General features: G+C 40.0%; 1 protein-coding gene across 1 annotated transcript in view; it reads left to right on the forward strand.

The window, feature by feature from the left end:
- Positions 1-27507, forward strand: part of CCDC192 (coiled-coil domain containing 192) — a 176167-nt gene that overhangs the window by 104792 nt on the left and 43868 nt on the right. Inside the window, exon 6 of the mRNA XM_045571118.1 lies at positions 9765-9897. Coding sequence (XP_045427074.1) covers positions 9765-9897 — 133 coding nt within the window. The remainder of the gene's footprint in view (positions 1-9764; positions 9898-27507) is intronic.

Consider the following 27507-nt stretch of genomic DNA (forward strand, 5'->3'; position numbering starts at 1 on the left):
TCAAGTCTGTAGGCCGACACTGTCCACTGAGCCAAACCAGCCAGGGCTTGCTTTTACTTTTAACATTGTAAATACTTTTAAAATATGAGATCAGGTCTATTTCTCTTTAAAAACATTTCTGCTATAAAATTGTTACAACTTTGTATTAAGAAAGCAGCAGTTTTTAAAGCATTATTTCATGGGAAAATAATATATTATCATAGAAAACTTTCCATTTTGCTGCTTCCTCTAATTTCTCTGTATACTATCCAAAGCTATTTCATGCCATATGAGAAACATTTCTCCTATTCCTTACTTATGGTTTAAGTTATTTTAAGGGCACTACTGTACTCAATGAGCCTGTGTCCCCTCTCATTTCTCTGCTTTCAGGGCAGAGTGGAGTTTCCGAAGGAGAGCAGTATTTATTGGGAAGGTTAACTTCCTTAGGCTTCCTTTACCATAGAAAGCCCTTCAAAGTGACTTAAGCACCTTGGTGCTTCAGAATCTCAATTTTTCAGTTCTCGAACACCTGCCTTCACTTTATGATTCAAGATAAGTCACAGGAGGCTCATTTCCTCCCAGAAGGCAGCGTCAATCAAGTTTCAAAAGGAGTGGTGGGCATAGGCACAATAACAAATGTCTGCCTAATCAAAAAGTTCTCCTGGAGGAAAATCCCTTCATTATTATTATAATCACATTAGAGAAACTTAGCAGCACTTTTACACGGCAGATATGGCAATATTTTGTACCACCTGTATGTTCTGTCCTCTCTAGTTTCTGTTTTCTTCCACCCACGTCTTGCTCTGGCTGTTTGCCAACGATACCAACACGGTTGAGGTGGGGCTGAGAAACTGAAGTTGCTTCATATTCAGCTTTGGCCCTTTGGGCTCTCTCTATCCCCCAGGGGGGATTGGACTGGAAAACAGCTTTCTACCGGGAGCCGATAGGTGTGACAGTGTGCTTCTCTCCCTGTTCTCCGGGTGTGATTTGAGATTGTAAGACCAAAGAGCAGATTTGGCTTTAGCAGGCATTGACTATAGTTTCTTTTCAGAAGACTTACTGAACACTCGTTTTTGTTCTGTGCCGAGCTCAGCCAGTAATATAAAAACTCATTGGCTGCACTGTAGGTCTTTTCTTTCTCAAAAAGTCTGGTTGCCAGCCTGGTAAATGACTATTTGGTAAGAATGATGAGGTCGAGTTACACTTACCCTCAAAAAGAGAACACAGCAGTATCCCTTAGTCTCAGAAATGGGTTAGTTTGACTGAGTTCAGACATTCTAATGCTACACGAAGGCAAGTTGGCTAGTGGACATTGGTCCAGCTTATTTCTCTGAAGTTAGCAGGATCTCAGTTATTCTTTATTCTTTCAAATATAACGCCAATGTGTACTGCATTGAATGACCTGAGGCCAGTCTTTCTTGGTTCTCTGTGTGAGAAGGGCTCTAAGAGAAGGCTGCCTGCCTCAATAACTAACTGCTAAGGTTCCTGTGACCTTAGACCTGAGGGACCCCAGCTACTGCTCCAGGTTTCAATCATGTATTCATTCCTCTGCCCTTCAACTCTGATGGCCAAGGAGTAACATGATACAGTGGAAAAAAACACTGGGATGGGAGAGTCAGAAATTCTGGCTTGGAGTCCTGCTTCTTGCAGTTTTATTAGCTGTGGCTTTGGACAAATCATGACTTTTTTTTTTTTTCTCTCTCTGGTTCCAGATTTGACTTTCTCAAATGCCATGGCTGAACAATTTGATTTCAAAGGTTGCACCCAATTCTGTGTCATCAAGATTTGGTGGTTCTATTTGACTTCCTAATTTGTACTAAGAGGGTAAGCCCCTGGCTTTAAACTTCATGATCAGAAATCAGACACTTCCTGCTTTAAAAAGTGGCTTTACAGAACAGGAAATGTCATCTTATCCAAACTCTCCAAAATGTAGGACACTGGGTAGGATGAGATATGTGTAGCCCAGTGCTGGAAGGCACGGTCTGGAGCCAGATTGCTCAGATTTGAATTGAGTCACTCTTTGATTTCGGGAAAGTTACTCAAACCTCTCTGTGCTTCAGTATTTGCATCAAAAAATGGGATTATTAAAAGTCCTCCTTCATCAGGTTGCTATAAAGGTGAAGTGAACTAGTACATATAAAATTTTTAACTAGTACATAACACTTAGTATGTTATAGGTGGTAAGGGTTAACTTCTCTCTGGCTTTCCCCCAGTAATAGTCCGTATATCATATGCAAATAAGAGCAGGCAACTTACTGTCCTTTAAGGCAACAAATTCAAACTTTGGACCATTTTATTGTTAGAAGGTTCTACCTTACAATTAGAATTCATTCCTAAATAAAGGTTATCTCTTTATCTTATATTAATTTGTAACATCTCTTGCATAAACACTATACAGGCATTTCTGGGAACTAAGACACATACTGGCAAACTCTACCTCTGTCTCTAATAACTGTTTATCCCATAGAGGGAAAGAATAGAGACTTGGCTCCAAATACTAGTAAACCCTTCCCCTGGAGTGAGTCAAGACATTTGTCTAATTACTGGGATTTTGTTTTATTTTTATTAGGAATTCCAAACCTTCTGGGTGTAGGGAATAGAATTAAAATTATTTTTATAGCAAGTTATAACATAAAATAAAAGGAAGGATACACCAAAGAACTGAACAGTGTCAACTGTGATTTCTAAAGTCTGATTCTGGCCGTTAAGTATCAACAATGGTCCTGTGGGGCCTTGTTCTTGGTCAAAACTGTGATGAGGCCTAAGAATTTGTGTATCAAGTAATTTCCCTACAACTTCATTAAATAAAATAAAACTAAACTATATTTTGTGATTTGTCTTTCATTCAAGAAATTTTATTTATTTCTTTAATCCTCACCTAAGGATATGTTTTTATTGATTTTAAAGAAAGGAAGGGGAAGGGGAGAGAGAGAGAGGTCTATCAATTGCTTCCCATATTGCCCCAACCAGAAATTAAACCTGAAACCTAGGTACGTTCCTTGAACAGAAATCAAACCCACCACCTTCTGGTGTACTGGACGATGTCCCAGTCAACTGAGCCACCTGGCCAGGGCCATTCAAGGCATTTTACAAGAAAGATTCACCTTATCCACTCTGTCACTTTAGATGAGTCAGCTAACTAGAATGGTCATAATCATCAGGATCAGTTCAGGATCCTCTGATCTATGACACTACGATGGTTCAGAACAACACCTGGCACAGCTAGCTTTTAGCTGAGTTCATCGAATTTTTCCTTTTTTTCCTAGGTTCTCTAATGATATCATGGTAACCCATATTATAAATGCCCTGCCACCAGACTTCAATGGTACTCTTTTAAAACCAAGTCTGTTACTACTATATTGCCTTTCTACTTCTGCTAATTAGAGCTATTCACACTTTAACATCAAAGTTATCTTTAAATAACCTATCAAATTAATGAGACTTGTGTTACTTTAAAAAGAAAAATCAGCATCTGGAATCTAAAGAACTTTGTTCAAATCAATTTAGCTTTTACTAAGAGCCTATGATTAAATCTACTCAAGTGTTCTGGGGCCTCAGCTCTCTCACCTACAAAATAGACACACTGCCCTGGCCAGTGTGGTTCAGTTGGCTGAGTATTGTCCTATGTACCAAAAAGTCACTGGTTTGATTCCTGGTCAAGCCACATGCCCATGTTGCTGGTTTAATCCCTGGTCAGGATGCATATGGGAGGAAACCAATCAATGTTTCTCACATCGATGTTTCTCTCTTTCCCCTCCCTCTCCCTTACATTCTCTCTAAAACCAATAAACATAAACACATATAAAAATAAAATAAAATAAAATAAAATAAAATAAAATAAAATAGAGACAACTAACAAAGATGACAATTAGGCTTCATCAACGAGTGGCTGCTGGGAGGGTAGGTTAAGGACTCTGAAGCCAGGTGTGCACTCAGGATGAAAGAATCTCCAAATCAAATGTCTTCCATGAAGAAAGAATGAAACACATGGCACATATATGTTATCCCTGAACTTTTAAAATATTCACCTGAGGATTGTATAAATATAAAACAAAAGATAATAAGTTGATCTTTGAAGCCAAGTTGTATCCAAATACTACTATCGGATGTATTAGTTTTACTAGAGGCCTGGTGTACAAAATTCATGCACTGGGGGAAAAGGGGGGGCATGTCCCTCAGCCCAGCCTGCACCCTCTCCAATATGGGATGCCTTGGGGGATCCGACTGCTGGCTTAGGCCCAATCCCTCTCACAATCCAGGACTGCTGGCTCCCAATTGCTCACCTGCCTGCCAGCCTGATTATCCCCAACCACTCCCCTGCCAGCCTTATTGACCCCTAACTGCTCCCCTGCCAGCCAAGTCGCCCCCAACTGCCCTCCCCTGCAGTTCCGGTCACCCCCAACTGCCTTCTCCTGCAGGCCCGTTCCTCCCCAACTGCTCTCCCTCCCCTGCTAGCCTGGTCGCCCCCAACTACCCTCCCCTGCCAGCCATCTTGTGATGGCCATCTTTTACCACATGGGGCAGCCATCTTGTGAGAGGGTGTGAGGGTCAATTTGCTATTACCTCTATATTATATAGTATTGCTAATGATAGGCTGTTAAAAGAGAAATGAAAGGAGATAGCTGCCTATACCTTCTGTATTCAAATCAAATTCTTTGTATGGTAGCATTATCAGTGGCCCTCTAGAGATAAAACCTTTGTTCTATATGCTCTCTAAGTGAATGAAGGTGGGGTAAATGGGGTAGATTTCAGACAAAGTGGAGAAAAACTATGCACTGGCAGGCCCAAGATAAAGATGCTATGGGAAGAGAGAGGCAGGGCCTCAGAGTGCTCCTCACATTATTCCATGTTGGCAGCCAACTACTTTGCCTAGGCTTTGGGCCAGCTCTGGCAGGAGATTGGATCAAGGCTATTTGCATGTCTGTTTTCAGGACCTTAAGTTTTATCTACCCATATAAAACGAGGAGGAAATCAATGCAATCATGCAGAGAACTTAATTCAGGAGGCGGAGGTGAAGGAAAGGAAGACAGATTGCTTGCTTTCAATGAAGTACAAATTTTATTGCCTATAAAGTATGACAAAGACATCTTTAGAAAATATACTTCAGTGTTTTCGTGTTTCAAGAGATAATGACAAAAATAGAAACAGATATCTGCTACATTGCAAACATAGTACTGGATACTGCATTTCTGTGTTATGTCACTTAATCCCCATCAGCTCTATAAAATGGAATCTAGGGCCTGGAGATGTCATGTATCTGACCCAATTTCCCAGGGCCAAAACTGAGCAAGCCCAGCCTTAGAATCTTAGGCCCTGATGCAAAGTATGTGGGAAGAACAAGAAAGTTTAAACAGTGCTGGCCACTCTGTATTGAAACTCTTCTATAAATAGTTCCCTGATTATTTCTAATTCCCATTGACTTGGTATAATGCAAGCTATTCAGCAATGTAATACAAATAGATATTTCCTTTGAAAAATATTGCACAAATACATGATTTCCTGCTTCTGTCCACTAGGAAAAGAGCAAGGTAATAGGAATTTACCTCCAAGCTATAAAACCTTCCTATTCTTTGAGTAATCAAAAAAAGGGGAACTCCTAGTTACCAAGGAGACCATAATATACTCCATTAGAGTCAAGTACAACACTTGGGTTGCCCGGCTAGAGAATGCCAAAAGAGCAAAGGAAAATATTATCATTGCTGAAATCATTTGATGTCTATGACTAATAAAAAAACATGTTGGCAAATTGAATTTTTAGAAGGGCCCAAAGGTCTTGGTTAAAGCTGTGAATGAATAGTATACAGTAGTTCTGTCTGGAGAAAAGAGGTGGATGGGTAGAAGAAGATGTTAAACTATTTTAAAAAGTATCCGAATAACAAAAGGGTCCAACAGAAATCTTAAACAACCAATCTAGGTCTTTTATTCAATTTTTAAAATTTTAGATTACCCCTCTCCTTTTCCTTACAGCTAACTAGCAAAGTTGGTTCATGTTGAGTCACATTATCCTTGAATTCTAAAGGACCCACAGGCATTGTTGGCCTTCTAACATCTCACAAATACCGGATTTATCCTTAAAGAATCCCTGACAACTGTACCTACCTTAGAGACTGTGTGGGCTGAGATGTCTATTCATGTATATGCTGTGTCCCTTGGGAGTTAGAGGAAGCCAGAGGGAAAGAGTTGTGGGTAAGCCAGACCTCTAATTACCTCTTAACCCAGGACCCAGAGGTTGCAATGGGCCTGCCTGAAGATGTTCATCCAGTCTCTGCTTGATCATTCCCAGAGCAGGCGGGCTTTGCCAGGACCTATCCTATCTTGTTATGCATGGACATAGTTCTGACTGTTGGAGGGTGCTCTCTCGTGCTGTGCCAAAATCTGCTTCCTGGTGTTTTCTAAGCATTGTTCCTCATGGTATCTCTAGAACAATGCTGTTTGATTCAACTTCCTCCCCTCTGGAATAGTCCCCTAGATAACTGAAGTCAACTATCTTGACTCCCAGGTATACTGTCTTCTCTGAACTAAATATCCTTAGCTTCTTTCTCAGATCATAAGTCAAATATACAACAGTTATAACAATATTAAGAGGCAGAACATATCACTATAAGAGAAAGGCAAAGCCTGAAAAATTAGAATTTTTTTAAAAAAAGAGAGTTAAATGTTTTAACTGAAAATCTACAATTTTTAACTGATAATTGAGAAACAATGTCTTTCCACTGAGTTCCTCCATGCTATCTATCAAGTCATCCTGTCAAAACAGAGATGTAGCTTGATAAGAAATGTAGCTTTTTCTTACTAATACCACACCAGCAACAAATGACCATTCATCAGTTCTCCCCAAGTTGCATTTATTTTTTGCCTTTGTTTACCATTAATGCCTACCTTGAGAAAAGGTTCTGGAAAAGTACTTATCTGCATAGGAATGTTTGTGGCATGATTTCAAAATTTGAATACTAACTATTAAGAATTAAGGGAAGGGCAATGAAGAATACTAAATTTTTTAGTTCTTTTTCCCAATATTTTATTTTGAAAAATTCCAAATATACAGGAAAGATGAAATAAATTTATAGTTAACATCACTATACTTAATACTGGATACTACAATTATCTTTTTGCTATCTTGAATTTGTTGCATATCTATCAGTTTCTTCATCCATCCATCAACCAGTCTCACTTTTATTCACAGAGCAGCGGAAGTTGCCTTCATCAGCACACCTAATCCCTAAAACTTCAGCATGAATATCATTATCAGTTCTTTTTTGATAATTTTAATTAGCTTTCTGTTTTGAACCCCTCTCACTCTTCTTTTCTTCACTCCCTCCACTTTCTCAATTTTTATTTCTGCACCCTTCCTCCCACTTTCTATACCCAAAATTCTAAGCTTCAAAAAGGAAAGTATGAAAAATATGAGCCTGGAGAGGTCTTGAAGGGGCATCAGAAAAGGTCACCAATGACCACACAGGGCCCCACAGCTATTATCAACACAGACCGGGGACGGACAAGACCCTCATGAACAAGCTAATGCAAACCAGTTTACAACAGAGCGGGGTGTAGATTAGCATGCCCACTTAATAATTTACTACAAGAAACCCAGCCATCAAATACATAGTCTCCCCCTGAACTAACCCACATAACAGGCCAAACTGTGAAGGGTTTTGGTGAATAGACTCAGAAGTAGAAAATTAGTTAGACGGTCCTAGTGGCATGAAGCGGAGACCTTATCCTCGTTGATGTTTTGACAGCTGGCCTGCACAGGACCTGACACCAAAGGGATGTTTCAGAAATTAGTACAATGAAGACATGAGTAGGTGAACACTAACTACCACTGCCTCACAACCAGGCACCTCTCATCTGGACTGTGCTGGCTGAACCCAGTTTCACCCCTCCAACTCCCTTAAGAGAACTTCCGTGACTGCCATTCCACTTTGAGTAACACATTTTCTTTTAGCCATGTGTATGCCATTAATTAAGCTTTCATCAAGTCCTGATCTTCCTCCTGTGGTATGGAAAACAACCCATCTTTAACATGGGAGGTCTGAGTCTTTTTAATCCCATCTTTGATTGTACTGGTGTTACTCTCATAAAAAGGGCGTGATCCCTTACTGCCCGAGTGTACTCCTTTCAAAGACCAGGGAACACCATCTTCTGTGGTTTGCAAGCAAAAAACCATTCCTTCCCCTATCTTGAGATTTATGTCTGATAAGAAATGTTAGTGATTTCTTTTCTGGGCTTCCTAATTACCAGACCACAGAGACTTGGCAAAGGGAGCTCCTCAGTGGAAAGGCAGGACACAAAAGTGCAAATGTAGAACTTTTCACAATAATTAGCTTCTCCATAGTTGCAGGTAAATCCAATTTTAACAAATTAAATCCATTTTGAAATCCATAAAAGGATCTTCCCAGCTATAAAGTCTCAAGGTAAATCCTTTGTGTATATAACAACTTCCTAATGTAGTTCTTTCAAGGTTTTGGATGTCATAAATCATATTATTTTACTAGTACCCCAGTGCACAGATTTGTGCACATTGAAAGGAAATTAATTAGAAGGTGGCTGGCAGGGCAGGACTGGGCAAGACAGCCAGACACACCCTGGAGCCAATCCCCCTCTGTCCCTCCCTGTCTGACTGTACCTGGGGCAGCGCCATGGCTTGAATGGTGTCTGCGGAGCAAGGTCCCTCCTGCAGGTGGGGTCCCTCGGCCTGGCCTGCAGGGATAGGGCCAAAACCCGGCTCTTCGACATCCCCCAAGGGATCCTAGATTACAAGAGGATGGTTCTCAGGTGACACGCCCCAGAATCGGGTTCCTTCCACTCTGGTTCCAGGGTGCATCACCTGAGAACCGCCACTGCCAAGTCACCGCAGCTTGGCAGCTCCTGCGTTGAGCATCTGCCCCCTGTTGGTCAGTGCACATCATACCTACCAGCTAGTCAGACAGTCACTTAGCCTGATAGATAGATAGATAGATAGATAGATAGCAAGGAATTCCTGTTCTCTATTACCTAAAAACCATTCCTTCCCCAACCACTTTCCCTATATAAATATAAATACCATAGTAAATATCTGTTAATATCAGCATTTCATGGTAGCTTCACATCCTTTTGAATGTATTTAAATGCAAGCCATTATGGGATTAGGGTGAAAATGACTCAGAATCAAAGCTTTGGCTCTTTCATGTGAATGTTTACTTACAGATTGAGAAAAAAAATCCAATACTTTTAGGCATTGGCACCTCAGTGGTAAAATCCCAACAGACAATGAGTGGTCTTCTCTAATTCTATCTCTTATAAGCAACCAAAATACAAGGTTCAGAACTAGATAAAAACCCTTCAAGAAGATAAAAGAACCCAGCCAGAGTGGCTCAGTGGTTGAGCTTCAACCTATGACTCAGCAGCCAGGTTGGATTCCCCGTCAGGGCACATGCCTGGGTTGCAGGCTTGATCCCCAGTAAGAGGCGTGCAGGAGGCGGCAATCAACGATTCTCTCTCATCATTGAAGTTTTTCTCTCTCTCTCCCTCTCCTTTCCTCTCTGAAGTCAATAAAAAACATATTTAAAACAAAATAAGGTAAAAAAATACCATGATGCAGAGAGTAGGCTTTGATTGTTGGTGACTCAGGCTCTCTGACAGCAGCACACGCTGTCTCACAGCCTCAAACGGGACTCAACCCAAACAAACGGAGCATTTCATCTAAGCCAGGCTTCAAAGGCCAAGTTCGTTCAGACATCATTAGTTCTTATTCCTTTGATGTATCTGTCTCTAGTGACGGAAACTTTTTTTTTTTTTTTTTTAAGAAACTAAAGCACAAAAGGAAACTGAAAAAGCTACAAACTGACTTGGCAACAGCTAAGCAGGAGGCTGCCATCACAGTCTTGGAGCTCAAGGAGAAGATAAAGGCTCTATGTGAAGGAAAGCCAGCCCCTAGAGGTCAGTATCACCACGTGACAGTCACTGGCCCACGGTCCCGGGTGGTGTATATAGTTTTATTGGCAACCAGGCAAGGAGCAAGGCCACAGTGCCAGGCGCACCCTGGCCCGGCAGCATGCTGACCTGGCCTGACCTCCATTCGGCATGAATGGCGCTATCACAGGAACTGCTCGCTCCAGACGAGGTTCCTTTCACCATAAGAGAAGCAGAGGATGAATGAATAAGCGGTTCTTTAAAGGAAAGTCTCTGAAGCCGACAAGCTGGACTGAAATAGATCTGATACAGGCCTTTGCACAAGCTGGGGGCAGGGAGGGAGAGGCAGGGCCTAAGAAGGGAGACCCAAGGCCCCCAAGAGAGGGGGCTCCGGAGCTGGGCAAGGAGAGGGGCTCATCTGAAAGTGTACATAGGTTTATAGACGAAGAAGGCACAGGGAAGGAAAGAAATCAGTGCTTTAACAATAGGCAAATGAGCCTGAAACAAGTAGGGAAGGCTGGTTGGGGATAAAATCTGGATGGTTCAGGAAAATGTGAATATCCACTTTGGTTTGGAATTTTTGGTGGTGTTATTGTTGTATATATATTTTTATTTTATTTAGTATTCTCTAAGAGACTATAAACACACATGGGGGGGGGGGGGGAGGGAGAGAAGGAGGAGAATACCCAAAACCTCAGATTGTCATTAACAATAGTACAAGTTAACATTTAATATCATGTACTAGGCATTTTGCTAGGTATTTCATGTGTATTTAATTTTCAGAAGTCAGTACATCTGTGGATTCTATAAGAATAAGCAGAGGCTTAGAGATGCCCTTTCCCTTGCCCCAGGTTAGATGTGTCTGAGCAACACCTGGGCACTGGGCCTCCAGACAGAGACTAACCGAGCCCAGGTGCCTGTGCAGCTCGAGGCCAGTCAGGCCTTTCCTTTCTGCTGTGCAGCGGTGGTAGCATGCTTCCTCCTGCCTGCTGGATCTCTTGCAAAACTGTGATTCCCTGGGATAAATGTCTTCCTTTGATGTGTGGCACTCTTGTAAAGCCAAAAACATGCCATTGTTCTTACTCTGGCTTCCTTTATTACTCATAAGTAATCCTGGAAAAAGAGGAGGAGCGTGGAAATAAACGGGAGGAGGAGGGGATAGGCAATGTGGTGGCTTCAGAAAGTGAGACACTCCCAGCATCCTGACCACATTGTAAAGCTTCTAATATGGATTTGGTTTTAATTTTCAGTTTTGAATAGCCCTTTCCCGGGTGGAAATGGCATGTAACAGCCACCTTGAATCATACGCTGAAGGTCAATTTGTTTTGCTCTTTCCACAGAAAATAAAGATAGTGTATGAATTTGCTTTTACCATCATGAAACCTAAAAGAATAAAATCTGTCAGAGAATCCCATCCATTTAAAGCTCCTTATTTTAAGGCATCACAGCCAGATTTCAACTCGGCTACATAAGAAGAAGCTGAGCGTGGCTGTGCAGCACACGGGAGAAAGCTCTCCAGCTCCCTCGAGAGAAGCTTCCAACTTCTCCACTGTATTTTTAATCTAGTGGGGGGAAAATATATATTATTTCAAGGTAGCTAATTCTCATTAGTCGCTTTTTGACAAAAATAATATCATTTGCTGTCTAATGATAGTTTTGTCCCTTTAATATTTTGATAGGTCAAAATTAAAATAATACAGAGGTACCAGGACTCCCATACTTTGGGAGAGAATAGAAAACATTAAATCCCACCTTTCCTTCTTTGCCCATTATTTTCTATATTTCTGTTTAAAAAACAAATTTATAGTATGGGGGGTATACTGTATTATGAACAGATACAAATGTCAGTATAGCCAGGTCTTCCACGTTCAATTATGGTTGAAAACAGGACTTCCTTTTGGGCCTACATGTTGCTTCTCTGATTTGGTGGTGGGAAAAACTGTGTCTGTGGGCTGACATACAGAACGAAAGTCTTAAGTTAAATATTTGTACATTCTTATTCGCCCAGAGGCCCCAAGCAGCCCCACCATGACGGAAGACTGTCAAGGCCATTGTGGCCCCAGATTAATATTAGCTCTTATTCTCAGAGACTTTGGTCACCCTGCCCTACCTATCAATTCACTTCAAAGTAAAGTCCGAAATGATGTTTTATAATGACCCCCACTTAACCATAGAATGATTAGAGCTGACCCACCTCCCATACACATTCCTCAACCAGAACACCACCCTTCCCCTAGTTATCTCCTGTCCTTTTATAAAGTGTTTGTTTTCAGTTCTCAGACCTTTGTTTGCCAATGACAGATGCCCCAGTCATAACAGCTTAAGGAGAAAGGGTGATTTATTGGCACATGTGTAAACAAACTGAGCAAGGGCATGCCATTAGTCTTGGAGTCTGATAGGTTCAGGGTCTCAAATATCACTATGTGTCTCTCATCGCTGCTTCTCTCTGCATCGGGACTCCATTCTCTCAAGCAGGATGTCAGAAGAGACTAGAAACCTGGCTCAAAGTGGTGATGGGCTGTCCTCTTTATCTGTCCTCCAGAGAGGAGAGAAAGCATCCCCCTTCTTCCCCCCCCCTCCCCCCAGCAGCTCCAGTTAGAAAAAAAAAAAGTATAAGCAAGAACTCTGTCCTGGCATGGGTTAGGTACCCCTGAGGGTATATGAATAATCTTTGTGGCCAGGGTAGGGAACTATGGTTGGACAAGCTTGGGTCAGGCACTGGCCACTAGATGATAGAGGGAAACAGGGTGGGGAAGGGGAGTGTTCTCACTGATTGTTACTACAGGGCTAGATTGGGAGAAAAACACTTCCTTAGAGGAAAGGATATCTCATTATTGAAAAGAAAGAAGGACCAAAAGAACCTGTCCAATACATTCTCATTAGTGGTCAGATTAAAATGTAACGCTTAATGAGTCACCCATCCTTGAGTATTTGTATTTTTTAAGTAGATTCTTTTTTGGTGAACAAAAGAACTTAATGATCCAAGAAATAAATATCCAATGGTATAATTTCAGACCCCATAATAGATTGAGAGTGAACCACTTTGGGGAAGGAGTCCCCTTCCAGTCTCAATCAAGTGACATCATAGTCACCCACTCCAAAAGCCTGTCTTATTGTAACATGGAACTGCAAGAGGGGAAAACAATGCTGATTCTAAATGACATGTTAACTGGATTAACATAAAGCTACTTCTCTGTTATAGTTACGAACTGATGCCTACAGTTCTAACAAGCAATTTAATGAGATATTTCTAAATAAATTAGAATTTGTTTTTACCCAAATATGCACTTTTTTTTTTTCTGGATGTTCCAGAACACTAGGAATACTTTTAAACATAATCAAATTGATGGAACAGGGAGCTACCAAACTTCTTTCTTAATACATAAACACAGTAAACTATTGCATTGGCTTTAAAGAAATAAATGATTTAAGTCAATGGAAAGTTCAACTGAAAAGAAAAACACCTTTATTATAAAACTGGCACAGCAGGAAACTTACTTACAGCCTCAGTGTTGTTTGTTGATTTTACTTGGTTCAAATAATCACAGCCCAGGGCAGATTCCTTCTGTCATTTCCACAGTCTGCACCTGAGGTGCTTACAGCTTTATTTACTAGCAGAATTCAGTGAAATGCCCATTGTATCCTTGCAAAACATGAGTCCATCTTTTGCTAAATCTTAGTGTGCAGGAACCTAAGGTTAAATTTCAAAACAATCTTTGCTTCCTTTGGCTTAGGAGGACAAAATTACTTTGCAAAAGACCTCATTGACTACGTCCTTTTGTTGGCACAGGAGCATTAAGTCACTTGCTCTGATGAAAGCGCGTATGTTTGACCAAACATCAGGGCCCAGGTTTATAGACTTCAAGCTATGGTACTAAAGGGAATGCACTCATCTGGATTTTTCTTTTCCTTTTAATTCCTTCCTCTTAATATGCACAACGTAGTATCTAATTCTCACTAGCACGTTCCCACTGTCCTGGTGAAAGCCACATCAACTCTTAAGTCATCTCTTTGTTTGAAGAGATACTCCAAGGTGGTGTAAGTGTATTCTGGGTCAGGCTGATCCAGGGCTCAATGTCTGAATAGAGCCAGGCACATTTTGAGGGGAGGCTTGACATCACTGATCTTTTAGTGACACAAGACTGTTTTTAAACACCACACGTTAATTTTAAGAATCAGACTATTGCCGTCCTATAATTCTTAAAAGCGTCAGGAGCAATATCTCTTTGTCAACACCCAGAGCCAACTTTTAATCAACATTTTAAAGAGGATCTTTTATCATGATGTTCGCCTCCAGGCACTCAGCCCAAACCTTCTGTTCCTCTTTTTATCTCTCCTCCAGCAAACTTCCTTAAGATTAAAGCTTCCATGGCTTCTACGTGTTAAGAAAACAGTGATTTGAAGGTGTTGAAACATTCTGGAATTAGATAGTGAAATTGGTTGCATAAGAATGTTACTACAGTAAAACTAGTGAACTGTACACTGTAAATTGATTAACATGGTAAATTTTATGTTTTAAAATTTTATCTCAATTAGAAAAAAAGTTATTAAAACAATCTTCACTAAATGTAGCTACCCTGTCACGTGTAAGTGTATTTTAATAAGTGCTTTGGGCCTAAATAAAATAATGACTTGGAAGAATTCCAAGCATTTAGAGAGAGGTAATATTAATATTTATTGGAGTAAGGCTAGTCTTGAGTAGTTGTCCATTTGTGTCTAGGTTTTTTGAACAATTCCATCCTTTGCTCTTTTCTACTTTCTGTCATCCCGGCTCTTTGAAAGGTTGCTAGTCCCCAGACTAGGAACCAACTACCTGACCAATAGTTCTGCATGCACTGAACACACATATTTCTTTCACTAATCTACCTAGCGTTTCCTAAGAAAGTAATGAGGAAGATCTTGGGATCTCACTGTTTCAACTCCTGGGACTTTGTCCAAAAGCACCTTTCACCACTCAGGTCATCAGACTGCACGGGGCTCAGTCTGCTATTTTGTCAAAGCACAAGCACACAGCCTGTTCTTCCTCCTGCTGCCAAGAGTGTTATTGCCTTGACAGAAAGTGACAAGAACTTGAGGAAAGCAAAAGGTGGAGATTCCCCATCCACACACATTATTCTCCCAACATTTGCAGAAAAGGGTTTTCTTTTAAGCATTTATTAAATCCTCAGAGACGGAAACTATTCCAAGGTGGAATACTTTACATTTGAACCAATAAATACCAGCAATGAATATTAGGGAAAATGAGAGAAGATAGAAGTGATAATAACTTCAAGGGGTGCTTTGTAAGTTTACAAGTCCCTAAGGAAATAGAAATAATTACATTTGTCCTTATAATATCTAGGTTCATTCAGAGATTGCCTATCAGGCTATCTTTTCCTTTGTCCACTGAAGTCTCCTGAAATAGAGCTGCTTTCTGAAATGGAACCCCAAAGCCAAAGGTCTTTTCACTACTTCAGGAGTCCCCTCAAGGATAAGCAAATATACCAGGAGTCCCTGAAAAACTTAGGGATTTACTGCACAAAGATACCAAGAAATGCTATGTATTCAATAAGTACAAATGTCGAGGGATTCTAATTTTCAAAAGGACATTCTAGAGACCTCTCAGTCTAAAAATCACTAGTATAAAAACTAGGCGTTTCTCAGGAATGTGTTAGCTGCAAGTAGCAGAAACCAAAAGGAAACCAGTGCAAGCAAAAAAGAAATTGACTAGCTCCTGAGGCTGGCGGGAAGACTGAGCACAGGGTTTTTGGGTTGCTCATTTGGCTCTTGTTTCCCTGGTGGCCCCATCTGAGCTATTGCAGGCCTGGATCAGGAAAGATCCCCTGGCTGCCCTGGCTTTAGGGGCTTAATCACAAGGAACTGCCTGTAATTATTGGAATCCAGTCTATTTAGTCAACAGAGCGGCAAACCGTGGCTCTCTAGCCGTTGTTTGCTGACCACTGATCTAATGTGTACGTAGGAATACATATCTAACCCTATCCTGGTGGCCAACAATAAATCCTGTGCCTTCAAACAGAACATACCCACTTGCGCAGAAGAATCTTGTGCTATGCATCTTCTCTAAAGCCCTCCAAAACTATCCATATGACCAATGTAATTATTCTCTAACTTCAACACCCATCAGGAAACATTGAGTCATTAAATAAAATAATATTGAGGTTTCTAGGGGGATATAGGAGAGAACATCATTGATTTTTTTCTACTTTGGCATGAAGATATTTGTACCAAGAATAGCTGCAAAGGTCCTGACAGCTGGCTGACAACTGTTTGCGACCGGGAATTCTCCAATTCGTTTTATGTGGACAAATAAACGTGCATCTGCCAATAGTTGACAAAGAGCACCCATTACTTCTCTGCAAGTTTCCTGAAAGGAAGCCTCTTCCTTCTCATCCAGGTTATGTAATAGCATTCTCACACAGCACGTGCTCTTCTGGAAGTCAAAGCAGGCTCCATGCTTAAGGAGGAAACCTTTAAATCTATCAAGCTCCATTTCTCATGTGCCTTGTCTGACATTTAGCTGGGGCTTGCCCTTTCATCCAACCTCTCTGGATGCAGAAGTCACTAGACTTTTTTTTTTTTTTTTAACCCATTCCTTAGGGATGGACAGAAGGAAGGGAACACCATTTCCTGATAATTGTATAATTCCAAAATTAGTCTTACAAACAAAGGAGGGAGGGGACCTTGACATTATTGAATTTCCACAGCTGGAGTAGCTAGCAAATGCTGGACCCTAACCAAAAATTTCAGAATGGATCTTCTTATCCTTTGTTAATTATAAAATAAATAGATTTCCAGACCTTTTGCAAAGGAAAGGCCTAAATATGAAGGTTAAAAAAAAGGGGGTGGGGGGCAGATTTGGTATTTTCCTGACAAGATAAAAGGGGTTTTTAGCTCATGGATGTCTTCTCCAAGTCTGTGAGGTTTAACTAAAATAGATTTAAGGGAACAGTGAGAGGTTCTTGTCTTCTCTCCAGAAAAATTTCCCTTCTATTATCTGAAAATTTGCCCTTGCCCTTGGCCTCTGGCACATGACCCAGGTGAGGGCCATGATAATATCCCATTCCCTTGGCCACAGTGATTGATCCATAGGTAAGAATGTGATACCAGTAGGGTCATTCAAATTCCTTCCCTGAGATTTCTGTATAGGTTCCATGAGAAAGAAGCTCTATTCCCTGGAGCTAGAATAAATTAAGATTCTTTGGCTATAAGTATTATAAGCCAATGCTGTCTACTATAAGAGAAAGAAAGAGAGAGAGAGAGAGAGAGAGAGAGAGAGAGAGAGAGAGAGAGAGAGAGAGAGAGAGAGAGAAGGGAGGGAGGAAGAAAAGAAGTTTATTGGAAAGATATAAGGTAGCTCTTGGTATTGAAGGAAAGCTTAACAACCAGACTTCGTAAAGGCAGTCTTAGGGATATGATATCAAAAGCAATAGACAACTTCTTCAGGGGTCAAGACCCAAGTTCCAGGATGAATCAGCTCATCTCTTTCTGCCCTTTCACTCAACTCAGCTCAAGATTCAAGATTCTGGAAAAGAGCAAGTGTGGTTGGCTCTGCTAGTCACAGCCTTCCCCTGAGTCAGAGGGAAAACACACACCATGATCACAGTCCCACAGGACTGCAGAGGATGGGAGAGGAACACTTCTCTAAAGGAAAATCACGCTTCTGTTAAAAAACAGGGGGAAATGGTTGTGAGCACGCAGAAACAGATATTACCCTAGACCAGTGGTCGGCAAACTGCAGCTCACGAGCCAAGGTTTGCCATTCTGTTGACCAATGAGTTTGCCAACAACTGCATTCGATAATACCACTATGTGCATTATAGTAGCCTGCAAGAACATTTGTTTTTGAAGACACACTTCCTTGGAACAGATTACCCTCCCATGTCTCTAAATTCCTCAATCAAACCAAACCACATTTTGATATTGGACAAAGAACTTATCACTAAGAAGAAATAAAGAGAAAACATAAGAGAAAAAAATAATAGCATTATTCCTGATTTGTTTAATATGCAGATGGGTCCTAAAGACGTGTCTTAATGGTGCTGGCATAATAATTGGTGCCTACAAGATCCAAAAACATTATTGCTCTTCTGAAGATGCTTTCTTTAATCCCAGAAATTATGGCTGTAAACATTGTTCTGGTTTTCCAGGAAGACCTGGAAGTCCTGCCATGCCAAGCTGTTATCTCCGTCCGGGTGTACTGTTACATCTGCTTCACAAGGATGCTCTAAGCATGCTCAGGGCCCCTTTTCCCTTGGCCATGCCTAGTGAGTAAGGAGGGAGCTCTGTTCCTATTTCAGGGAATTTGGAGAAGAATTTGCCAAACAGAGAAGGGAACAGCCCTCAGCCATAAACTGAAAAAATATATTTTTTAAATTTCTTGAAGTTTTGAGAACTCTTTTAAAATGCACTTTATGTTTCCAGGTTTTAAAATCTCAATCTATAAGTGATCATATTATTAGAACTAAAAATCAAAACATAGCCTGACATTGTTCTAACATATAAAATTATATTTATACTCAAAAACATTTGAAATCAGGAGTATGCTACAGAATCCTAGATATGCTATTACTATATTTATAGTTTAAATCGGGTTGCATAAGAGAGTGGAAATACCACATTTATTTGGCTGATTTTACTTGTGATCTTAGCAGCTAAGAGTCTTGTAGGGTCTTCCATGTGAAGGTTAGTAGAATGTAATCAATCCACAAACCCAACAGACTATCGGGAATCATTAAAAAAAACAAATAGAGAGCTGATAACTCTGAAAGTGAGAATTGGTGCTTATCTTCACTAATTGTATCAGAAGAAAAAACATTAGAATCAGACCTTATAGAACCCACCTATCTTAATGCTATAAATAACATACAGATGCAAGTGCCTGATTGTTTCTTTTTCATAACCATAACTTTTCTGTATGAGTCCCAAGAGAAGGTAATTGAACTTGAGAAAAGATGTCCTTCTTTTGAGGTTGCTTTTGATCTGAAGCCAAAGGGAAGTAATTTATTTAGCAGAAGCTGTTGGTTCTAAACAATGTCTATGTGGTAATATTGGCAAACAAAATTAAATATACCTTAATTTATTTGTCAATAAAGCAGTACCACGATGCTAAGAAGTCTCTTCAGGATAAATTCTTAAGGAAATGGAGACTGGTTGAGGTTTTCTTTTTTCCTTCCACAATAACATAGGCTCATAAGCACTCTGACTTATATTCTATAAAAAGGTTTTGGAGCTTCAAAACTTTTCTGAAAAAACACTGATCAACCTACCAGTCTTTTATTGCCTCATTTACATAAGCTTTTCTTTTGGTTAATTTAATCTAAGGCAATAAACAAACACTCTTACTTTTTTTTAAATACTGATTTTACACATGTATTTCTGTTTTGGTAAGATATGTATTATTCCTGGATAGATTACATGTATGTATTATTTTGGTCTTAGAAAGCTAAGCAGGAAAGAAAAAATCTTAATTGAACTTTAAATCAAGGAAGGGAAAGAACAAAAAATAAAGATTATACTAGAGTAGGGGTGTTGAACTCAATCAGAGAAGGGGACAAAATCTAAAATCCAGCCTAAATCGCGGGCCGAATGGTTTACTGAACAGTCATAAACTGTCATTGGGATGGAAACGCAGCGGAGTGCAGTGATGACAGCACGGTCCGGGCCACATTGCAAGGCCTGGCGGGACGGATTTGGCCCGCGGGCCTTGTGTTTGACACATGTGTAGAGAAATAAAATCCACATGAAATGAGTAAAATCCAAACCTAATTGAAATGATATAACGATATGCGCTGGGAATTTCCCAAAAAACACCACTGGGTAACTGAAGACTTTGTACCAGTTATTTCCTCTTTCTAAGCTGCCTTAACCCTTTACCCCTGTCTGCACCCTTGCCCCATTTTTCCTTCTTATTCTTCTTCAGAGTGTCCTTTGGAACTACCTCCATCGCCACTACCATCTCTCTACCTACTCCCTGGCCTTCCCATGAGTTATGTATGCATCCATAAGCCTTGTGCACACTGCGGCCATAACACTTATTATTAATATCTCTTTGATTAACTCTCTTTACAAATAGACTATAGATTTCTTGAAGAGAAACAGATGACATCTTTTTCTTTGTATCCATAGCCTAGCATAGTACCTGATTCTTGATGGTCATGTAATGTTGAATGGTCATGTAATGTTGAATTCAGAATAAAATAATGGATCTGTCCTGGCGCTCTATTGCTTAATATGTTTATGAATTATTAGGTGACGGAGAGAGTTTGCTTATTAGATTAAAATTTTAACATCAACCTGAGTGGCAGATTTGCTAGAGTGTAATTTTAGATGGCCAGTAATGCCCATCAGATAACAGCACAGCCTACTGGCTCCCAGGTTGAAGGAGATGATCAAATCCTAAAATTGATTGGAAGTATTCCTAGTTCTTCTGCACTGTATTGCAATAAGCTGACTTTGAGTTATTGCTAACTGTGTTATTTTTATGAATTTTCATGTTACCATTTCAACTCAATAGTGTCATGTACTCAGGGTTCAAATCAGAGCTTTGTCATTACTTTGGCCGATCCTATAAAACTAAACTGAACATTAGTTCCAAAGTCTTTTCTAAACTACTTTTAAATTTGCTGGCCTCCCTGCACTATTTAGCACTCTGGGCCAGCACCTAGCAAGCTTGCATTGGCCATGGTCTATGCCTTGAGCCACGCTGACACTGCCCATTGTATATACCACTTCCTGATCTCCTCTGGCCCTATCACTAAGTTGACAATTTTATGATTATTTATTTGGTTCCAAAACTCAAGGTGACTTCTTGGTTCTTACTAACTCTGATTAATGGATATGTCCCCTGGCATATTTCTGCTTCCAGCTTTTAGGTAATATCTTGCCTAATCCTAAAGCCTTTTATATTCTCTCTTGTAGCCTGGTGTTCCATTCAAGTTGGTCTGGCTCTCATAAATACCAAGATCTGTTAGGAATTTAACCTTATATGGTCTGGCTGAAGTCAACAGTTGCTTATTTTCACTTAGATCTTGATTACCTAACTTCTGTTCCTTCACAAACAGTCTTGCTGTTTCTTAATCATCTCAGTGTTTTACACTAAAGGCAGGTAAATTAATCAGGAGCACAGGTTTGGTAAACTTATTTTCATAGTCAGAAACACTTCGATTGCCTGTGAAGTTTATATTTTTAGCTTGGCGTTAATCACCCTCCATGAACTGTTTTCTACATATCTTTCTAGATTGATTTTCTAAAACTTCCTTTTTACACACTCATATTACTTCTCTCCATCAAAACATCTGGTAGAAGTCCTTTATCTCTTTGTCCACTTCTGCCTGTTTTCATTTTGTAGCAAGACTATAGACCTCAGAGGAGCATTTAACTTTGCCCAGAAAAGCAGCCATGATTTTTTTACTAGAAGGTTGCTTTCTCATTCTCCAAGACAACTATTCTGTACGTTCATATCTCTTCCCGGACTTCTTTCCCCTCCTCCACACTTACACCCAGCTGATGACCTCACCTATAATTTGCTGAGAATACACAGGTCATCACTTGGGGACTCTCTCATCTTTCCAACAAATCTAAATTCTTGCTTCATGTTGTCACCTGTGTTCTCCCGGCTGACTTTTGTTTGTGTTCCTCTCCCATTCAAGGCTCTATCTTTACTATTGCTCCAGAATGGTTCTCACCTTCCTGGGTATGTCACTTATTTACCCTGTTTCACGCTTGCATCATATATTCCTCTTTACAAGCTCATTCCCATCTGCATAGTTACATGTTAGCACTTTACATCTCTGCCAAAACTTTCTTTGATTTCTCATCACTCTTATTCCCACTCTTATTCTAAGATAAACAACCCTACACAATGTCTTCACTTCCTCACATTTGCTATTTAATCCACCTCAGTCTTGTTCTCTCCACCCCGTTTAGATGAGGGTATTTGACTGAAAGTCTTCTCTTCAAGGTCCCCAAAAATCTTCATGATGACAGACCTTAGTGTAAATTCTTCTGTATTCATCTCATCTGAACTCAGAGCATCATACAACACAGAAGACCACTGCTTTCTTCTTGATACATTTCCAGTCTTGGTCTGTGTCAAACCACATGGTCCTGGTTTTTCTTCTTCCTTATTAATTACTTCTCTAATGTGTTGAATTTTACTTTATAAAATAGACATCTTCAGGACCTAGTGCCACATCCTCTCTTCTTCTGAATCTTCTATTATTCCTCGATTATCTCATTCATTCTCATGGCTTTAAATATCACCTCCAGACTAATAATTCCTAAATCTGTATCTCTAGTCCAACTTTCTTCCTTCTAATTCCAAATCCATATGTTTTCAGATGGACTTTATATTTCTTGTTGTTTAGCTAACCTTCCAACCTAATCCTGTTTCATACATATCTTTCCCTATCTTCTCCCATCATAGGCAACGGCACCTCCAAACAAATTGGTAAAAAGAAAAGTTATATATTTGGCTCAGTGTGGTGAAGAAAATGGAGTTCTATGACATAAAATATAGGTTGAAGTACATGTGGAGAATACACTGGTCAGCTAAAACCTCTTTAAGAAGGACATGCATTTCAACTGGACCATGAAATATGAGAAGAAATCATACCTATTGAAAGGCAGAGGAAGAGCAAGTATAAAACTGTTTTAAGGAAACAGTTCAGTGTATTTTTATAATAGTTACAAATAGAATATCCCAGGAGTGAAGTAAATAAGATGAAAGTAGCAGGGAATGAATATGTAATGATAGGGACTGGATCAAATGTGAGATCAATAGTCCAGGTGGTGGTTTGGACCAGAAAAGCAGAATTGGAGAGAATTAATTTAAATTCTTTAAATTTTTTAAAAATTATTTTGAAAGTTTTATTGTGGTATAAACACATAAAGTGTTTATCATTTTAACCATTTGTAGGTGTACAACTCAATGACATTGAATACATTCACAGTGCTGTGTAACTATCACTACTACTGATATCCAAAACTTTTTCATCATCACCAACAAAAACTCTATACCATTAAACAAACTTTATACCATTAAACAAACTCTATACCCCATCTTCCTTGCAGCCCCTAGCAATCTCTATTCTACCGTCTGTCCCTATGAATTTGTCCAGTATAGGACTTTATATAAGTGAAATCATGTTGTGTTTATCCTCCTGTGGTTGGCTTATTTCACTAAGCTATGCATGTTTTCAAGGTTTATCTGTGATGTAGCACATATTATTAAAAGTGTAGCCCTTTTTATGGCTTAATAAATTCCATTTTATATATATGTCACATTTTTTTAAATTTTAAATTGATTTTATCTTTTTTTGGGAATCAGAATTAGTGAGACATGATGATGAATTGGATGTGGGGAAGAAGGAAATGAAGGTAACAAGGATGATTCCTGGAACTCTAACTTGTGAAAACAAGAGGCAAGAGATAAGTGGGTTTCCATAAGATGGCCAGAAGGGGAGGGCAGTTGAGGGGGACCAAGCTTGCAGAGGAGGGCAATTGGGGACAACTGGGCTGGCAGGGGAGGGCAGAGGAGGGCAGGGGAAGGCAGTTGGGGGTGACCAGGCTGGCAGGGGAGGGCTGCTGGAGGCAATTGGGCCAGCAGGGGAGCAGTTAGGCATGGATCAGGCTTGCAGGGGAGTGTTTGGGGGTGATCAGGCTGGCACACAGGCAAGCAGCTGGGAGCCAGCAGTCCCAGATTGTGAGAGGGATGTCTCAGATTGGAGAGAGTACAGGTTGGGCTGGGGGACACTGCCTCCTCCCACCCCCAAATGCACAAATTTAATACCCCAGACCTCTAGTTCTAAATAAGAGCCTGGCCAGTGTGGCTCAGTAGTTGAGCATTGACCTATGAACCAGGAGGTCACTGGTTCAATTCCCAGTCAGGGCACGTGCCTGGGCTGTGGGCTCAGTCCACAGCAGGGGGCATGCAAGAGGCAACCGATCAATTATTCTCTCTCATCATTGATGTTTCTATCTCTCTCCCTCTCCCATCCTTTCTGAAATAAATAAAAATATATATATTTTTAAAAATTCTAAATAAGAATATGTAAAAATAAAAATATGGAAAATAAAACAAAAGAAACATTCAATATACATCCTAATTTTTAAGAAAGAAGATGCCAAGTGGTGCAATAACTATAGGACCATTGCTCTAATTTCCCATGCAAGCAAAATGATCCTCAAGGTGATACAACAAAGGTTTGTATCTTATATGGAGCAAGAAATGCTGGATGTTACAACTGGATTCGGAAAAGGAAGAGGTACTTGAGAACTAATTGTGAGCATTCATTGGATACTGAAGTGCTCCAAAGAATTTTTTAAAAGATTAGTGTATGTTTTACAGACTACAGTAAAGCTTCTGGCTGTATAGCTCATGGAAATCCATGGGTTGCTCTAAAAGAAATGGGTGTGCCTCAGCACCTGATCGTCCTGATCGGTAACCTTTATTGTGGACAGGAAGGCACTGTCAGGACAGAATATGAAGGGGCAGAATGGTTTCTTATCGGCAAAGGTGTCAGATAAGGGCACATCTTACCTATTTGTATAACCTGTATGCAGAATTTCTCATAGGAAAAACTGGGCTAGACTCAGAGAAAGGAGGAGTAAAAACTGGTGGAAGAAATATCGGTAAATTAAGATACATAGATGACACTACCTTACTGACAGAAAGTAGCAATTATTTGAAACAACTTCTGAGGAAATTGAAAGAAGAAAGTGCCAAAGCAGGACTGCCATTGGAATCTCCAGACAAAAATCGTGATGACAGAAGAAATATACAACTTTAACATAGACGATGAAGACATCAAAATTGTTAAAGATTTTGCTTACCTTGGTTAAATGGAGATTGCAACCAAGACATTAAGACTGAGACTTAGAAGAGCAGCAATGGAAGAATTAGGAGAGACTACCAGGGGCAAAGATGTGTCATCAGAGACCAAGACTAAGATCACCCATATTCTCCTGTTCCCAATTTGTATGTGTGGTTGCAAAAGTTGGGCAGTGAAGAAGGCTAATAGGAACCAAATGGATTCATTTGAAATGTGGTGTTGGAGAAGGGTTCTGTGGATAACCTGGACTGCTGGTCCTAACCTGAACGAGTGGGACCTAGAGCAGACTAAGCCTGAAATATCACTGGAAGCAAAAATAACAAAACTGAAGCTGTCCTACCTCAGGCACATCAGGAGAAGGCAGAACTCTTTGGAAAAAGATAATCATGCTGGGAAAATGGAAGGCAGCAGGATAAAAGGAAGGCCAAACAGGAAGTGGACTGACCTTGTAAAAGAAGCACAGAGCTGTTGAGGACAAGATACTGTGAACATCACTCCTTCTTGGGTCGCCAGGAGTCTGAGCAGACCGAACAGCATGTAACACACACACAACTCTAATAGTTTACGTGGCAACTAGCAGTGTGTCCTGACATCATCTTATCATTGTCCAGTTTTATAAAAATGTGGCATTGTTTATATGACATTCTAAGAAAAAGCCTAGATAATTATAGCTTTTATTTTTATTTTATTTTTTTTAAAATATATTTTATTGATTTTGTACAAAGAGGAAGAGAGAGAGATAGAGAGCTAGAAACATCGATGAGAGAGAGTCATCGATCAGCTGCCTCTTGCACATCCCCTAATGGGGATGTGCCCGCAACCAAGGTACATGCCCCTGACCGGAATCGAACCCAGGACCTTTCAGTCCCCAAGCCGACACTCTATCCATTGAGCCAAACCAGTTTTGGCTAATTATAGCTTTTAAAGAAGGATTTAGAAATCACTGTTATAGTCAAATGTGGGGGGGGGGGGGAAAGTCAACAATCTGGTTAAATACACACCCATGGTTCAGGGTTAGAAAAAGAAACAGTATAGAGTAGGTTTATGTGAAAGTAAAATAAGAGAGAAAATAATGCTCTCCATTGTTTAGATGGACAAAGAAGTGGCAAAAATCCAAATACCACAGGAGACAAGATTAATATTAAGTATATCTGTCAACATCCTGTTTGAAAATCCAAGCCAGGATCTGAGGTATCTAAAAACATCCAGAGGGGTTTCTCCTAAGAATGACTCACACTATCTGCAGCAGAAAGCCCTAAAATAGGATGTTAGAAGTCAAATGGACCTAAATGACCATCTTTTCCAACTCCCATGTTTTATAGATGAGAAAACTAGCGCCCACAAAACCCTCTTTCCACTCTGCAGCTCTGGGAGGCACCAGGAAGTAATAGAATACAGACTTTGGAACCATACAGAAGTAAGTTCAGATCCCAGCTCAGTCGCTCAGACAAGTCCTTTACTACCTCCAAGCCTCAATTTCCTCAAGTCAACAAATGCTAGTTCTTCTTACCCAAAATGCTGGGGTTTGTGGCACAACAAGGACGCCCACCTCAAGCCAAGCGTGTCCTCACACCTTTAGAAATCCCAATCGGCAGATCTCTTTCCAAAACAAGGGTAAGCAGAGAGGGTGGTAAACTCTTCTATAAATACTTAGACCTTTAATCTGGAAATATCAAATGAGTCAGTATTGTATAAAATGCCAAATGGAACTTCCAAATTTTTCCAGGACTTCCACAAAGCAAAGAATAGTTCAACACAAAGGGGCAAAACCTAATAACTTTGGGAAAACACTTCTAAATACAACTGAAGGAATCTTTCTAAACCGGATCTTTCATACTTAAGTATATGTGGGGGTGGGATATCAGTGTTGCGTATATGTATGCCAAAGTAGGTTTTGTAAATTACACGATGGATCTTTTTTTTTCTTCTTTTTTTCATTTTTTTAGCAAAATTGCATTAGATTTATCTAACATTTATAGCAGGGCAAAAAAGAAAAGAAAAAATCCAAACCTTCAAAGACTGAATGAGTTATACAGAAAGCCAGATTCCTGAAGCCTTTATAACACAGTGAGGCACAGCTAAAATATTCATTTGTCCTAATTAGCTATCTTATCTCCACTGTAAATGTACATGCCATGGAAATTTAGGCCCTGCCATGTTCAGGATAAACATAACGAATCACAGGCATTTTGACTGCTCAGACCTGTTAGTCCTATCTACAATAATTCTAACCCACTGGTATAACATAGTCATTAGCCATTTAAATGAGGATGGATAATTCAAGTTTCTACAACTAGGCATCTGCTCTGCTGAATACCTTCTTAGGATCATCCATTTGAAACTAATGTGAGTTATTTTACATGGAAGCAGGATTACATCTACTAGTATAAGGAAACACCTTGTAACTAGCTTCTCCTGGTTACTACTTAGGTTGTCTCCAGGTGCCTAGAGTTGCCAATATGGTAATGTAGCTCTGTATAGCTGAGAAAGGTAGGAGATATTTAGGATTTTGGAAGTAGAAGAGGATCTTAACAAGGCCAAAAATTAGCCTACAGGCTAAATCTAGCCATCTGGAGTGTTTGAGTTGTTCTTTAAACTATTAGCCTATGCTATATGTTATTTTGCATTAGTGCAACCATTTAACAATCAGATTTCTTATTGCAAGCAGGATCTCCAGCTTGCTTTGAAAAGTTGGACACTGGCAATCGTGCATCTGAATTCTTTCCTTTCAACATTGGGTTAGAGCAGAACAGTGGTGGCACCCAAGTGCATGAGCTCTCTCCAATAGCCCCATCTCCCATCACTC

Source organism: Pipistrellus kuhlii, unplaced genomic scaffold (genome assembly GCF_014108245.1).
Source record: "Pipistrellus kuhlii isolate mPipKuh1 unplaced genomic scaffold, mPipKuh1.p scaffold_m20_p_4, whole genome shotgun sequence".
NCBI classification, from domain to species: Eukaryota; Metazoa; Chordata; class Mammalia; order Chiroptera; family Vespertilionidae; genus Pipistrellus; species Pipistrellus kuhlii.